The sequence below is a fragment of the Delphinus delphis genome, chromosome 10 (assembly GCF_949987515.2).
Source record: "Delphinus delphis chromosome 10, mDelDel1.2, whole genome shotgun sequence".
NCBI lineage: Eukaryota > Metazoa > Chordata > Mammalia > Artiodactyla > Delphinidae > Delphinus > Delphinus delphis.
The window spans coordinates 100,609,517-100,625,845 of NC_082692.2; the positions used below are offsets into that span (position 1 = coordinate 100,609,517).

Here is a 16,329-nt window from a genome sequence, read left to right on the forward strand (position 1 = left end):
AGAAGCAGCTGGAGCGGAGCCGGAATCTGGGGAGATTCCCCACTCTTTCAGGGACTCATGCGCCCTGAGGCAAACTGTCCCCTCCTGAACCTCTACCTCAATGTCTCCAACCTCAGAGAATAACACCCCGCTCTGAGGAATGTCCCGGGGCAGAAATGAAAGCCCTTTGTAAACAGTAAAGTGCTTGCCAAATGTAAAGAGAAACAGCTGTATCAGAACAGAACCCACACGTTTTGGATTTTAAAAAGGAAATGTTTATTTTCATGTTATAAGGTGATTACAAACTCCTCTAAAAAAAAAAAAGCAAAGATGAATTTAAAATATAGGTATACATATTTATCTAAAAAGCCAAAGAAGAAAAGAAAACCCCTGCAAAATACAGGAATTCATATCAGAAAACATTTATACATAAAAGCTGTATACTGCAAGACTGAGTTACACACCAAGGATTTTATTCAAATACAAATGCTCCTCCTCAGAAGAGTCTCTTGTTGGTTGATTTTTTTTTTTTTTACAAAAGTTTAAAATATCTTAAAAATATTTTGAAGTTTCAAAAAAAGTTCTGGTGAGCCAGACATATTTCTGGAAGGAAGCAAGACCCACATTCTCGGCATTCTCTTGTGCTAAATACAGTCACAGTTGCTAGGGATTCGAAAATTAATTGGGTTTAAAAAAAAAAAAATTAAGCCAACATCTCAATTTGAAGCCAAGTATATAACAAGATGCTCCAATCCCTCAGGGAACACGGCGGAATAGCCTGTAGTGACACCCGTAAGAGAACAATGAAACCCAGCTTCCGAGCTGCAGTCTGAAAGCCTGGCACTGAGAGGGGGCACAGAGGAGGGGGGGAATGCTATTTCCTGGCCTCTGGGTACCTACACCCCTCTCCAAGTTTTGATGTCTGAGCTTTGTTGTTTTGTGGGTTTGTGCTTGCTGGAGTTTTGCACAGTGATATTCATAGCATCCACGTGGACAGCCTTGCCTGGCCCACCTGACCTTGGGTTTGAGGGCTGGATGGGACCTCTAGCCCCCTTGAGGGGGTTTCTCTTGGGTCCTTTCCCAGACTGTGTCTGAGGCTTGGTGTGGAAGGGAGGCACGCCTGCCAGAGCACTGGCTGCCCCAGCTGGAGGGGTAGTGCTGGGAGACGTTGGCTGGGGCCCTGACCGCCGTGTGCTGGCACCTGGGGACACAAGAACACTCTGGGCTAGGCTGAGGGGGGCTTCCTCTCCCCTCTGTCTCCCCACTGTCTTGGGGTGTGCTGGGGATCTGGGGTGAGAATGTGGCACTGGAGCTACAGAGAGGAAGCTGTGTATGGCCCAGAAATCATCCAAGGCCACTTCCGGCCACCTGGGAATTTCCCACGTGACCTCAGGCTAAATCCTGTCTGAGGGGCTCTGTCTGGACCCCTCAGTTTCCTGTGGTGCAACAGACGTCTCAGTGCCTCACTTCCAGACGGCTGCTGAGGGGAGGGTGCCGGGTGGACCAGCTCCCATCCCACTAAGCCATAACTTGGGATCCAGCTGGCCCATGAGCATGGTCACAGGGTGGGTTGCAGTTCACCGCGTCCCTGAACTCTGGGGACGGAGCATGTCCTTTTTCATAAAGGCTGGTCTTTGGTCTTCAGGGAGAACATGCCCCTTTGACAACGAGGGTGCTGACCGGGGGGCCCAGGAAGCCTCTCTATCAGTGACCGTACGGTTCCACCATAGGGACTAACCGGGCCCAGGCCCAGCTGGACAGAGCATCTCCCCAGGTGAGATTATCCTGGGGCCATTACCCATTTGTGCATGCTAAAAACATCCTTTAAACCTCTCTCTTGCATCCCTTCCAGATCTGGCTGCAAGCATCAGAATTTCCAACCCATCCCAGGCAGAGCATGGATGGCGGACTGCCCAGAGACAGGCGGACCAGAGTCGTGAGCTCCAATGACAAGTTTCCTTTATGTGGAGACATAGAAGTCACACACCATTACACATTGTACTCACAGAGCAGAGTTCTGCTGATACACAAGAGCTAGGGTATCAGACAGGAGGGTCACAAGTGGAGACAGGTGCTCGGGAGATGGGCGAGGGTCAGGCTTGGGAAAGTGGCTGACCTTCCTTCCAGGCAGGGCCTGGGGACTTGGTCTGCATGTGTCTTTGGTCTAGAATTTGGTCTGAGAATCTTATAAGAAGAGGCCTTTTTCGGGCTATTTCCAGAATGTTGCAATTTGCCTACGAACCCGAAACACTGTGGCCCTCCTCGCCCCCGCACGTAACCTGTCCCCAGTCATCGACAGTGGTTAGTTTACTAATGTTCCATAAGACAAAGGAGAACAGGTCACATTCCTACTTGATAAAATCAGGAAAAAACCCCAAAACAATACAATCAATCAGATACAGTAGCAACCATAAATGCATCGTAAAACAGGCACACAGACTTGCTGACGGTTTGGAATAGGATTGGGTGCTGTTTAGCAGGGTGTATGTTTTGGAGACAGCGGACTGTGAATGCTTGCTAAAGACGAGAGGTTCAGAATCGTCTCTGCCCCTTGGGAGGGGGACACCCGAGACTCCTCCCCTGCCCGGATTTGGGGAGGGGGTCCCAGGATTCAGAGAGCCCCTGCTCTGAACGCCAGAGCCGGATCCTGCTCTCCACACCCCCGAGGCAGTCACTGCCGTTTCCGCGTGACAACGTTTCCGTTTACTTTACACCCTGAACTTGGAAGTTTCTGTTTAAATGGCACAGTTTAGATCCAAATGTGGGCTGGGTGGAGGGGTGTCCGTACTTGGGATTTTAAAGGTGGAGTGCCTTCCGTCCTGGTTCAGGGAGGAATGCCAGTTCTGGGGTGCCTGCCCCCGAACAACCCTGACTCACCTCCTGACCTCGATCCCCACATAGTGCGTACCCGACCCCAGCTTTTGCGGTGAAGGGGGAATAAAGAGTTTCCATATCTCCCAGGTTACCAGCGTGGGTTGTACTTGTGCCTGAATTTGCAGGAAAGTTTGGGGATCACCTCACCCCAATGAAAGTTCGCTCCTGGCACTCCCTGCTAGGCACCAGGGCGGCCCCGGGCTGGGGTCTTCAACAAGAGCCTCTGAGATGAATACAGAGCTGAGGGTGGAGAGCTGAGGGTGGAGAGCTGAGGAAAGAAGAGCACCGCCCCCTCCCCGGGGTCCCGGGCGCCTGGGGCCACGTCCTTTGGTCCACTTGCTCACCCCTCGCCCCTCACCAAATACGTACACCACGCTTCCCCTACAAGCAGCTGCGAGAGATGTCGGCTGGGGGAACAACCAGAAGCTGATCGGAATCCCCATCCAGGCCACAGCCCCATCTGCGTGAGGTCTGCAGCCCTGAGACCCCCCGCTCCTGCTGGGTAGCCTCCACTCCCTCCCTGGGACGCGCCAGGAAGGACGCCGCTCCCTCGCACACGGACGGTTCTGACAGCCCTTCTGACTATCCCCGCCTCAGTCTCGAAATAAAAGGGACTCTGCTCTTGATGCAATGGTTCCCAGTGCTCTCAGCATCACACTTTTCCTGTTGGGCCTCATCTGTGGGCTTTGAGTCCCTTTATATTTGAGAGGTTGGTTCATTATTTTGGCATCTCTCTTGTTGGCTAAGACAAGTGTCGTGAGGCGTCTCCCGACAGCCTTCCCTTCTCCAGCCCCTCGGGGTCTGGCCCGATGGCTGTTTGCTTCACTTGAACCAGGCTGGTAAGGTACTACCCCTTTAAAATGGGTCTGCTGTCCCAGGAAAATTCCACCCTGCGTTTTGGGGGCAGAACTTTCTGCCAGCTACACAGCACCGAAGAATTGCTTTTGAAAACAAGATCTATTGCTGGCAAGATCAATTCAAGTGGTAAAAGTGTAGGACAATCTCTACGTGTATACACAGTTATATGTTAAAAAAAAATACAAAGAAAAATTGACCAAGTTCCCATAAAATACATCTAATTCCATACGAAAGCTCTGCCTCGCCCCGGGCAGCTGCCCGTGGGTATTCTTTTTGTACAAAATATCCCCAAATCAAAACAAAATACACATACACACGACACCACACACACACACACACACACACACACACACACACACACACACGCACGCACACACAAACATTTTCTGTGACAATTAAAAAAAAATCCTAGTGCAAATATAAAGCTCTGTAAACCTGGTCCTATAAGAATCTAATGTTAGTAAACAGCAGGAAAGCAGCCCGTCGACTGGGAGAGAGCTCACATCATGGTCTCCACTATGATGTGGGTTGGTTTCCTGAGCGTGCTGTTAACGGACATGCGGGAGCTGTAGGGCATCGCCCCCTCTCGCTCCACGGCCCAACGGTTGGGTTCCCTCGGTGTCAGCAGGTACTTGAGTCTCTGGAGGAAGAAGGGGACAGGCACGGGGAGGCAGGTCAGCGGGCCCGGTTTCCCTCTTCACCTCGGGTCCTGCCAGTGTGCTCTGTGGCCTTTGCCAAACTAGTACCCTCTCTGGACCACCCATTTCATCCACTGGCAAATAGAGGACTTGAACTAAGGTCCCTCCAGGCCCTGAATGAGGGCAGAGTGCCCGCCGGTAGTTTCCTTGGCCAAGCCCTGCTTATACACCTCAGGGACAGGAGACTCACGCCTCCAAACTCTTTCCCCCTTCTCTGTCCCATGGAGCTGAAATACAGCTCCTTGTGATTCTCGTTCCCCTATTTCTCTGACTTGCAAAGCAGCTGAGTTCCTGCAATTTGTATGCCCGAGGTTGGGTAACTGTCTTGAGCCTCCCATGGCTCCCACTTTCCCCGAGGAGAACCTCCGTCTCCCACAAGCTGCATGTCCTGCCTTCTCCATTTCCCCACTGAGGGTCTGGAGACCACTACCTGGGTCTGTGCTGCCCCTCCCAACAGAGGGGACAGAGGCTGGACCACTGCCAGGCACACAGCAGTTTGTCCTCCCCAGGTTGCCAGATGATAGGATCAGTAAGGGAAGGAGCCCTCCCCAGGGCACCCAGAAAAGCAACAGCAGAGCTGGGACTTGAACTCAGAGCTCCCGCCTCCCAGCCCACCTCCCGCCAAGCGTCCACTCAGCGGCTTAAGTAGGAAGCAGGTGCTAACAAGAAACCCTCTATCTCGGCATTTACGTTCAATTTAGGTATAGAACAATTTTTAAAAGCTGCCTGTTAAAAGCTACGATATTTCATGTGAAAATCCAGACTTCCATCTACTCTTTAAAAACCACAGGTCTGGCCACCCCAGGCCCACATCTCCTTGAAAACGGGAGCCAGAGCTGAGAGCATCACTGCATCCCGCAATGGTCCGCGCCTTCCCGAGCCCCAGCTCCCCAGTCCCCCTCCCCACCTGGGTTGGCTGCCTGGGCCCTGGAGGAACCAGACCAGAGGCCCCAGGTACAGGGCTAAGGTAGAACCCAGCAGGAGGGGAGGGCCCTGCCCCCCCTTCATCGCTTTGCCTCTCCTGACATCTGTACGATGGGTGTGCGCCCCGAACTGGGGACACGAGCCAAACACCCCCGGGCAGCTACCTGGGGCCCCGTTTATGCAGGAGGTGCAGACATAATTGGAATCCTCCCAGGATGGAGCTCAGAGAGAAGTTCATGGCTGGGAGGACCCCTTGGCAACCTGTGCAGGTAGGTGGTCGAGGGGCATGTGGTGAAGACTGGTGGATGGTGGCCAGGTGCCTTCAGAGGAGGGGGCTTTGGTTAACGGTCAGGTTTGGGGGTGAGGACCGGTTGTGAATTTGGGGTGGACTCGAATCCTTCCCCCGCACCAACCCCACTCTACCCAAACCTCTAAACTTGGGATGGAACAATATTTTAAAATTAGGCTTCAAAGAGACACAAGTCAGTGACCTGTTGGGTGTAGCTGTGGGCACTGAGCAATCGGGACAGACATCCAACACCCCCTGTTGTGCCCTCCATTAACCCTTTGGTTTCTGGGTGGTAGGGACATTCTGGAAATTCCTGGGGGAGGGGCTGGGTCTGTCCCAGGCCCAGTATTTCAGTATTTTGACAGACGATAGGGCCCATCAGCATTCTGGCTGAATACTAGGGTCCTTCCCTGTGTCCTCTGAGAAAACACAATGGGTCCAGTGCTGCAGGAACACCCCAAGGGTCCTCCTGGCTCAGACAGACCCCAGCCTCATGGTTTCCTCCTGGCATACATCCCCCTGCCTACTTCCTCTGTCTCGGGAAGGATGGTCTGGTCTCCTTCTGCCCGGCCTGGCATCTTTCCCCACCAACAACACCTCCAGGCCAATCCCCTGCCCACAAGGAAACCAGCCCAGCCCAAGAGGGAGCCAGGGCCCCAGGACATCCTGGCTCCAGATTTTTAAGAGAATAACAATAAAAACAGCCCAGAACAAAACAGTGCCGTCTTGGAGCCAGCCCAAGCCCAAAGGTTAAGGGAGAGTCTAAGAAAAGGATTTCTTGGAAAGAGCCCCGACTTTTGCCAGGGCCTGGAATCTCCAGGATTGTTGGAGGAATTTCTGAGAGGATGGTGGCGGGAGGGAGGCGCAGGGAGGAGACTGGTGGGCACAGGGGCCTGGGAGCTGGAGGGTCTGTTCGGTGCACAGGTGGCTTCTGAGGGTCGGGCAGCAGATGGGGCCACACGTCTGGCGAGGGGAACACCAGCACGGGCTGGGCTCGTCTGAAACTTGGCTCCAGGGCCAGGGAAGGCCTCTGGCTGAAGCTTAGCCTTGCTCGTGAGCTCCTGTCTCCCGTCTCACCACTTGGGAAACCTGGCCCCCACTGCTCCCGGGTGAAGCCCCGGCTCTTATCTTGGAATCCAAAGCTGCCACCACCTCTCCGGCCCCCGGCCCGGCCCTTGAATGTGTCACTGCTGCCCATTTTCCCACTATACACTCTCCTGCCCACAATCTCAACCACTCCACAGGGCAGGTGAGAGGTCTGGCGCTCAGAGAGGGCAAGTGACCTGCCCAAGGTCACACAGCAAACTGACAGCTGGCTGGCCTTCAGCATCCTGCCCCCACCCCAAATCCAGACTCGGAGCCCTGTGTGCTTACCACGAGGAACGGCCCTTCCGTCTGGCAGAGGCGGATGACCATGACCAAGGGGACGCACACAATGGAGGACAGGGCCAGGCTCCAGCCCAGCCCGATGGCCCAGTTGGGGTACACATAGACTTTGTTGTAGGTCAGGGGTACATACTTGACGAGAGAGAAGATAAAACATCCCTGTGGAGAGATGGGGGCGGTCAGGGGGCTTCTGGGACCAGGACAGGCTCCACCCAAGAGGCTCACACCCTTCTCCCTCTGGTGCAGGAGGGCCGCCCCCAGGGTAAACCTGATCAAGCCGCCTCCTTGCTCAAAACTCTTCTGTGGTTCCCCAGGACCTTCGGGATGCAAACTCCTTGTCTGGCCGGCAATTCCCTGTCACCTACCCACTGCCTCTTTCTCTGCCACTATACTCCAGCTACCTAGAATTCCTTTCAGCTTCTCAGCCGCTTGCCCTGGGGTCTCTGGGCAGGCTGTTCCCACTCACTGGGAACCTCTCTCTTGCTCACCTTCTCCTCATCCTAAATTTGCACTAATGGTCCTGCCCAGGCCCCGCCCAGGCTCAGTCAGGTGCCCACACTTCCCTTCCCAGAAAGCGCGATTTTTCGATTCTTCATGATCACAATTACTCGTTCCCCACCCAGCCTGAGTCAATGAGAGCGGAAGGTGTGTCTGTCCCATTCCCCTGTTTCCCTGACATGTGGTGTAGCTCTGGGGGCACACAGCTTCCCTTCAGCCACTGCCACCCCTCCACCTCCCTCTCTGAGCCCCAGGCCCGGCCCCCAAGGCAGGGTGTGGACCTGGGCCTTGCTGCCCTGTTGGGGGGTCCAGCTTAAGCCACGCCCAAGCCATTTATCAAAAACGCTTACTTTTTGATAAATATTGATTTATAATAATCCTAAGCATTTTTTAATCTTAAAAATAAGCATCCAGGGCTTCCCTGGTGGCACAGTGCTTGAGAGTCCGCCTGCCGATGCAGGGGACCTGGGTTTGTGCCCCGGTCCGGGAAGATCCCACATGCCGCGGAGCCGCTGGGCCCGTGAGCCATGGCCGCTGAGCCTGCGCGTCCGGAGCCTGTGCTCCGCAATGGGAGAGGCCACAGTAGTGAGAGACCCGCGTACCGCAAAAAAAAAAAAAAAAAAAAAAAAGCGTCCAAAAACTTCAAGTGAACTATATTTTAGGATCAGCTTGTCTTTATCTTGAAGGTTGGTTTTTAACCACCTTTGCACCCAGGGGTCCATTATCAGAACACAGCATAGGGCTCTGTCCCTTAAGCATGTCCACATCACTGACTGACAGACCTATTTCCAGCCAAACAGGCTCTTTCTCCTGCACTCTCAGTGTGGCCTTGCCTGCCCGGGCCTGCGATCCTCCCTAGGACTGTCTTTTCCTCTGGGAGGGTCAGACTCACCAATGACCAGTGATACTTCAAAATGATGGTGCCAAAAGGAAAAACAGAAGTGGCTTTTAATTCTTAAGGAACATAGGGGTGGGGTGGAGTCAGCTCTGCGCCCCAAAGCCTGCACGCTAGGCTGGCTGGAGGGCTGCTTCTGGTCAGAACTACAGCCTCTCCGTGTAGAACCCAGTGAAAATGACTTAAATCTTCATTATCTAATAAGGGGGGTTTGAAGGGAAGACAAACCTATCTAAACCAGAATTGGTGAGGGGGTGGGGGGAATGCTCTTCATTAGGCACCTACTGTATGCCTGGCCCTGTTGTTGCTGTCCTACGTGTGGGGTGACGCTTAGAGGGGGAGGGTCCCAAGGGAGGGCAGCTCTGCCCTCCCAACCCAACCCGGGAAGCAGCATGTCCACCTGTGTCACTCTTCCCGCCACCTCAGAATGCAGCCTCTCACCTATCCAATCCCCGAGGGAGGGAGGGAGGAGGAATCCCATGGTCAGAGTGGTGAGGGGAGTTGCCCACAAATAAATCATTAAGTGAGGATGAGAACATGGGCTTTGCACCCACCTAAATTCACCACCAACAATGCACTCCCTGATCATGGTTACTGGCTGCTACAGCTTCCTTATATTGTGGGGAAAATCTGCATCTCAGATGAAAAGGCCGAGACCGTGTTCAGTAATAAAGTAACAACCTAAGACAACCTAAGACGGTCGCTGCCACTCAGCCCCGCATCAGTCAGTCTCCTTGTTTTACAAATGCAGGAACGTGGGCCCTATGAGGAAAGGCCTGGAAACAGAGGTCACTGAGGGGAGGACCCATTTATCTCCCGGCACCTGGTTCCTAAACACAAGGAACATTTCTGCCATCTGTGCTCCCCACGGTCTGAGCTGAGAGCAGCATAGCAGACGTCTTTCCTTGCAATTAGCTCCAAGCTCATGATAGGTTTCAAACACCGGTAGGGAAGCAGCTTTTGCTGCAGAGGACCTCCCTTTGGCCAGAGCCTCCTAGCAGAGCCTAACGGGTGCCTGGGCCCCAAGGCCGCATCCCCAGATGGCAGGTGCAGGAACCCTGGTGCGAAGGGGGACGTGCACATCACTGCCCTTGGGTCCTGGTGGCTACTACTACTCCTTGTTCCTGGGAGAGGCCAGGGTTCCTCTCTGCTGGGACCTCCCCTCTCCAGGCACGAGCCCCACCCTCCATGGGAAACACTGCATTTCCAGGGTCTATGACGTCTCCATTCGACATTCCCCAAGGCCCCTCAACTTAATCAGTGACCCTGACTGTGCCCATGAACTCTGGAAGGGTTTGAGGAAAGGTCATGTACTCAGTGATGGAACCCTGCAATTTCTTGGCGCGCCCGACTCGTGCCCCTCTGCCAGCACTGCCGTTCCGGCTCCCTCCTCCTGACAAGCTCCTACTCATGCAGCACAGGGAACCCTCCGGAGCAGCCTGGCCCCTCCCCAGCACAGCTGTCACTAGGCTTGTCAGAGGTCAGCACTAAGCAGATGCTGAGTGCACGATGCGTTAGCCGGTGAAACTGTCAAGCCCCGGGGAGGAACGGCTACTGCCCGCGGCCGCGCGGAAGGACACTCACAAGACAGAGAAGCGGAGTGACCACGGCCCAGCTGTACTTCATCCAGGGCCCAGGCCGATAGCCGATCATGTCCTCAATACCGTCATAAAAGTTATCACTGCCTGCAAGAGACAGAGGCAGACAGATGTTGACCCGGTGTCCGATGCAGCATCCGCCCCGGGAACAGCACAGCAGGGGCTCAAGGGCCCTGGGGGGGGTGGCGGGGAGGGGGTGTCTCCAGGGCCTCATCCAGGTCCCTGCATCACAAATCCCAAGTGTTGGCAGACGTTTATCTGAAATGATCTAAAATTCACATGTCTCTGGGCACCCGGTATTTTTCTGGTAACTTTACGCAGACCCCCAAAACCCGGTGTGGCCATTCCAAGGTCTCAAGGAAGTCAGAATGGACCATTCCTGGACCCTAGAGTGGTTCATCAAAGACAGACCCCTGGCATGGCCGAATTCTGTGTTTGTCAAAGCATCCACTCACACCTTGCACCTTCAGCATGGGGAGAATCTTCGGTGTGGCTACGGTCATATTATTTGTGCTGGAAGGGGCGGTCTTGAGAGGAAAAGTCCAGGCAGGGAGTGACTCTGTGTCTGACTCAAAATGAAATTCCCACTAGAATTCTGTTTCTGAAGCTTCTAGATAGAGAAGCCCAAAGGAGAGACTTGAGTAAGATATGCAAACATCTCTACTCACCATATATCCAGGCAATAGCAAAACATTCAAAGAATGCAACCCACAAAAGGCACACACCGCTAGCTGCATAGTAGTCAAAGAGCTGAAACACATACATGCCGCCCTGTGAAGAAAAAACCAGAGAAGGTGGGTTTGTTATTTGGCATCTCATTCCCTCAATATATAAAGAGATCTGGCCTGTCAATAAGAAATAGAAAATCCAAGGAAAAAAAAAGTGCAGAGGGTGTAAGGACCAGATACATGTCTAAACAGATGCTTAACTTCATGTTCGACAAATTTAATTAAAAAGATACACACACACAGAAAAGAAAGCAAAACATGTCTTTCTTAGCGAAAAGTGATGGGTTCTCTGAAGCCTGTTTCCAAAGGAGGGGCTTAACACTCACTGTGGCCAACACAGAAGACTTCAGTGAGACCCCGTTGCTCAGTGTATGAACCTGTGGCCTGCCTTTCGGGGGTGTTTCTTACAGACACTTCGAGAAAAGCATTTATTTTTACTTCTGGTAAGGAAAATCGGTGATGTGAAACCCCAAATTTGGGGGCAAATGCAACCCTCTGCTGGAGAGTATGGAGAGATGGGTGAGGGGCACAGGAGGGATCAGCCCGGGCCCGGGCTTAGGCTCACATGCTCACACGCCTCCCCTGCAGGCCTGAGAAGGGCCACTGCACACAGTGCGGTGGGGGGGGGGGGGGGGGGGGCGCCGGTGGGGCGGGGACAGAGCTGTGGTTAAAATGGATTTCGGCTGAAGTACCCCTTTCTCAGTCTTCTGCGGATGAGGAGGGACAGAGGGCAGAGGGTGGCCACTGTGCTGCCAGGGTAACAGGGAAGTGGGGCAGGGAGTCCTGGATGGGGCAGGACTCCTGAAGTAGGGTGGCCAGGAGCTCAGCTCTCACCCAGCTGCCTCCACGGGGGGAGCGGGGAGGTGGCGTGGCCTTGAACTGGCCTTTGAAACATATTTAGAGCAACAAGGGCCCCGCCAGGGGAGGCCCCTCATGCCAGGGGAGAGAGCCACCTACCTCCGTCACCATGGTCAGCCCCAGCAGGTAGCTGACACAACATATGGAGGCGATGAAGATTTCCCGGCGGAAACCCTTCCTTAGGAAGGATGGGTGAAGGTCGACCAAGGACGTGATCTGTCCTTCCACTTCCACAAACTGGGGAGGAAAGGAGAGGGGTGAGTGGCAGAGGTCCAGCAGCCCCTCAGCTCAGAGACAAGGCCCCAGCGAGGTCGGCTGTGGGGTAGAGTCCACACCGTTGGGCTCCGTGTGGTGAGTAGTCCTGCCTGCTGAGCCAGGCCTGGCGGGCCACGCGCAGCTGTCCAAATACTCCACACCTCTGCGGCCCTGAGCGCTTCTCTGAGGCCCGTGCTGACCCTCCACCGGGCATGCCCGCTGGCACGCGTGCGTCGACGCGGCAACCTCCCACTTTGGTCTGGGTCATCTTTGAAGCCAAGGGCGGTGCCCCATCATTTCTGGGCCTTGAGTGCCCGGCCGGGCCTGGCGCAAAGGGCAGCGCGGCAGCACGTGACCAATGGGTGGTAACCCAGGCAAGTCTGGGCCTTAGCTCCCCATCCAATTCACATGGTGGTTTTTAACCCCGTGGGGATCGTGGGCCCGTAGGGGGATTTTGCACACGTGCGTGCACGCCCAAAGGCCCATGTGTGTGAGCCAAATGCAGCCTGTGACCCCAGGAACCCATCCCTGGGCTCCCAAAGGTAAAACAGCTGATCGAAAACGCCAGTCCATGAGTAACTTTCTAGGGTGACCCTCAATCTTTCTAAATCATCTCATCTTTGCACCTAATGATTTATCCCGGAGGTCATCCCACATCAGTCCATGCAGCTGCCTCGGTTCTTAGATGGTGGCATAAAACTCCGTCCTGTGGACGCTTACCATCATGGATCTAACCAGTGCCCTGCAGACGGTGTCCAGCCTCCACGGCTGCTGACCTGGGCAGGACTCTTCCCCCGAGTCCGTCTGTCTTTAGACATGTGTGCACAAGTATCTGTAGCACAGTCTAGACGTACGCTTCAGAGTTAAAGGCGTGCAGATGCACTTATAATTGGGGTGGCTGCAGCCAAACTGCTCTGCCCACCAACACACCCTCGAGGCCATCTGATTCCTCTAAACGTTAACAAGCTAAAACCTCGACCTGTCTGCTCTCTCATCTGGGAGAGGCTTTGGGGAAGGAGGTTTCCCCAGCCTTCCTACAAGACATGGCCAACCGCTGGCTCCTTTGGGAAGCATCATGGGATGATCGAGGAACATACACAAGGAGCAAGTCCCTTTCATGTGCCCAAAGGGGCTGGAAATTCAGGGAAAAGATGATCAAGAGGCTCTTGAAAGGGGTCCAAAGAGAACAGGGGGCTGATGATTTGACCTCTGATTGATGTGTCAGCCAAAGGGGTTCTGAGTCTAAATTGTCACTGGATTAGAGGAGACCTGCAGCTCAAACATGAAGCTTGAAAAGCAGTTAAAAACAAAGGTTCTGGGACTTCCCTGGTGGTGCAGTGGTTAAGAATCCGCCTACCAATGCAGGGGACACGGGTTCGATCCCTGGGCCGGGAAGATCCCACATGCCGCGGAGCAACTAAGCCCGTGCGCCACAACTACTAAGCTCTAGAGCCCTCGAGCCAGAACTACTGAGCCCGCACGCCACAACTACTGAAGCCCTCGCGCCTAGGGCCCGTGCTCTGCAACAAGAGAAGCCACCGCAATAAGAAGCCCGCGCACCACAACGAAGAGTAGCCCCTGCTCGCCGCAACTAGAGAAAGCCTGCGCGCAGCAACGGAGACCCAACGCAGCCAAAAATAAAAAATAAATGAATTAATTAAAAACAGAACAAAACAAAAAAAACAAAGGTTCTTTCCTTTTTTGAGATTGGAAAATTAAAGACAGGAAGATCCAGTGTCACTGAGAGTCAGGGCCAACAGCAGCACAAGCTCCTTGTTTCCAAGTTCGCTGCACCTCTGGGGGACACCAACCCCAGCCCTCACCCGCTCCACCAGCCTCTCGAGACCTCCCTCACTTAATAGTGGTGTGACCCTGACTTCTCTGAGCCTCAGCTTCCTACTCTGTAAAATGGGAGCATCTTGCGTACTCAACAGGGGTGATGGGAAAGATGGGAAATCATCAGAGTAGACTGGCAATGGGGTGATTCCTGCTAACGCACATCAGGGGCTGAATGGGTGAGCTCCTGGGCGAGAGGGAATCCAGCTCTCTTCTCCTTGTGCTGTTTGTTCACAGACTGTGTCCCCCTCGGGCGGGCCAGCTAGCGAGCATCTGCCTCCACATGGGTGACAGTCCGACTCCCTCTCCCTGGGAAACACATAGCGGTACGATGGCCCCTCAGCCAAACACAGTGCTCCCCCCAAATGCTAGGAACACCCCCTCCTCTAATGAGCGAGGCTCACGCTCCCCCTGCCTGAGACTGCCTGTGGATCCCTGCATGTCTGAAGAACGGAGTTCTTTGGGGGGAACTCAAAGGAAAGGCCAACTAGCAGGGACGAACTGGCAGGTCTGGGGACAGGCAGCCATGACTCCAGTCCTTAACCCACTGGGTGTGGCCTCAGCCCAGGGCCGGTTCCCTCTGAGCCTCAGTTTTCTCGGCTCCGGGGAACAGTTGTTCCCAGGCATCGGGACACTGTGTGGATTAAGGAGCGGATGCATAAAAGCTAGGTTAGGAGGGAGGGTTCGTGTTTAGTGGGGACAGAGTTTCAGTTTGGGAACATGAGAAAGTTCTGGAGATGGATGGTGGTGACGGCTGCACAACAACGCGAGCGTACTTAACGCCCTGAGCTGGGCGCTTAAAAACGGTTACGATGGTTGATTCTGTGTTATGTGTGTTTTGCCACACATGACACGTGAAGCCCGGTCCGAGTGGACAGCTCGCAGGGCAGGGCCCCTATCACTGCTGGTGCTGTACGAGGTGGTCGCTGGCATCTGCGAAACCTTCCCCCACGTCCCTGACTTCTCAGAGCACACAGATGCAGGGGAGGGATGCCAGGGTTCGAATCCCACCATGCCCTTTCCTGGCACATCCATTAGGCAGGTCGTTCAGTGCCATGAGTTCCATGCTCTGAAGCAGAAGAACACCGGCTCCCTGCGAGGCTGGCTTTGAGAGCTTTGAGATTCCCTAAGCAAACAGCCGCAGTGGGCCTGGCTCAGAGGTGCACACCCTCAACCAGGGGAAATCTAATGAATAACCCCCTCCGCGCCTGTTCACGAAGCAGTTCCGTATCCCAAGAGGCCAATTTTGGGCCCATGGAGATGTCACGCTTTGTCATTTATTAACCTCTTTCTGTTTTTGTCTTTGGCTTTCACTGAGAGCTCTGGAAGAAGTGATAAAAGCCATTTGCTTGGGGCCTCTGAAGGCCAAACTCATTAACTAGGAATGACGGATGGAGCCCTCCTGCTGTTTACACAGCTCAAGCCCATCAACAACTGCACAAGTATTTTGTTTACAGTCTCCCAAATGTTTTCCTTCCGTCTTCTCTGATAATCCTGGTCCTCATTCCGCCAAATCCTCCACTCTTCTCTTGACCTTGCTAGCGGACCACCTCCTCTCCGCTGCCTGACCTTCTAAGACTTTCTTCCTACCCGGTTCTGAATCCCCGGGGACCATCCGGGCACGGGCCTTGAGGCTGCTGCCCAGGGGGCAGTGGCAAAGCCCTCTCCTGAACAGGAGCAGGCCCCCACCTCTCACGGGGTGAGACCAGACCTCTGTGAGGCAGCCGGAGCCCAGCCTGCAGACGAGGCTGCCTTCCAGTGCCTGACCTCAGATGAAGGCCCATGTGGCCATGCGCACAGGGCCAGCCCGCCCTGCACACCTTAACTGTCCACCCCTGGAGCCACACCTGTGCTCTCGAGAAGGCCTCAGAGAAAACACACCTATCTCCAGGGAAGGTGTCCCAGGGGCTCACTCTACGGTCCTCCGAGCACCACTGACTGCTCCCTACCAGGCACTGTGCCTGGCATTTCCCACAAGGCAATGTAGGTATAATCATACCCATTTATCAGATGAGGAGACTGAGGCTCAGAGTGGGGGAGGAAACGTGTTCCATGACACAGAGCAGCATGGGGGCTGGGAACAGTGTTACTCCAAAGCCAGATGCAGACCCCAGCTGGCTCTCATTGACATCCCCAGGGGGTCGGGGGGAGGCCTGAGTCCTGGAGGGATGGGACGTGGGGGTTAAGAAGCACAGGAAATGACCATGGTGTACGTGGAGTCCTGCCTGTTGTGGAGAGGGGGCAGAAAGCTGGGAAGGCCGGAGGGCAGGATGGGTGTTGGCAAGGCTCCGGAGGATCAGTTTCCCCGTGGGGGCCAAGATCGCGGACCCATGTGCCCCAGGAAGCAGAGAATACAGCCGTGGTTCCAGCTGCTGTGGCCACACTTAGGACTGCCAGTGATGGCCTGGCCAGTGACCACCTCATGCCCTAGACAGAGGTGTTGGCCCCTTGCCCGAACGGCCTGTGTGCCATGTCCCTCCTTGGCCTGCCTGGGTGCCCCATGCTCCACGGCACACGCCACTACTTTAAGGCCTTGCCCTTCTAGTCGTACCCATGGCTCTCTGTGGACCACAGCCTGTGGCTGTCCGTTTCCCCGTGCCGAGGTCAAAGACTCGAGCTTTGGGGCAGACAACATCCTGCTGCTGCCCTGGGG

At 54.6% G+C, this 16,329-nt stretch overlaps 1 protein-coding gene across 2 annotated transcripts in view; it reads right to left on the reverse strand.

The window, feature by feature from the left end:
- Positions 1-237: 237 nt before the first annotated feature.
- Positions 238-16,329, reverse strand: part of SLC6A6 (solute carrier family 6 member 6) — an 80,345-nt gene continuing 64,253 nt past the window's right edge. For both annotated transcript variants that reach the window (XM_060023113.1, XM_060023112.1), the window contains exons 11-15: positions 11,685-11,822; positions 10,668-10,770; positions 9,986-10,086; positions 6,997-7,167; positions 238-4,351 (exon numbers count right to left, since the gene is read on the reverse strand). In XM_060023113.1, the coding sequence (XP_059879096.1) occupies positions 4,211-4,351; positions 6,997-7,167; positions 9,986-10,086; positions 10,668-10,770; positions 11,685-11,822 (654 nt within the window). In that variant the 3' untranslated portion in view covers positions 238-4,210. The remainder of the gene's footprint in view (positions 4,352-6,996; positions 7,168-9,985; positions 10,087-10,667; positions 10,771-11,684; positions 11,823-16,329) is intronic.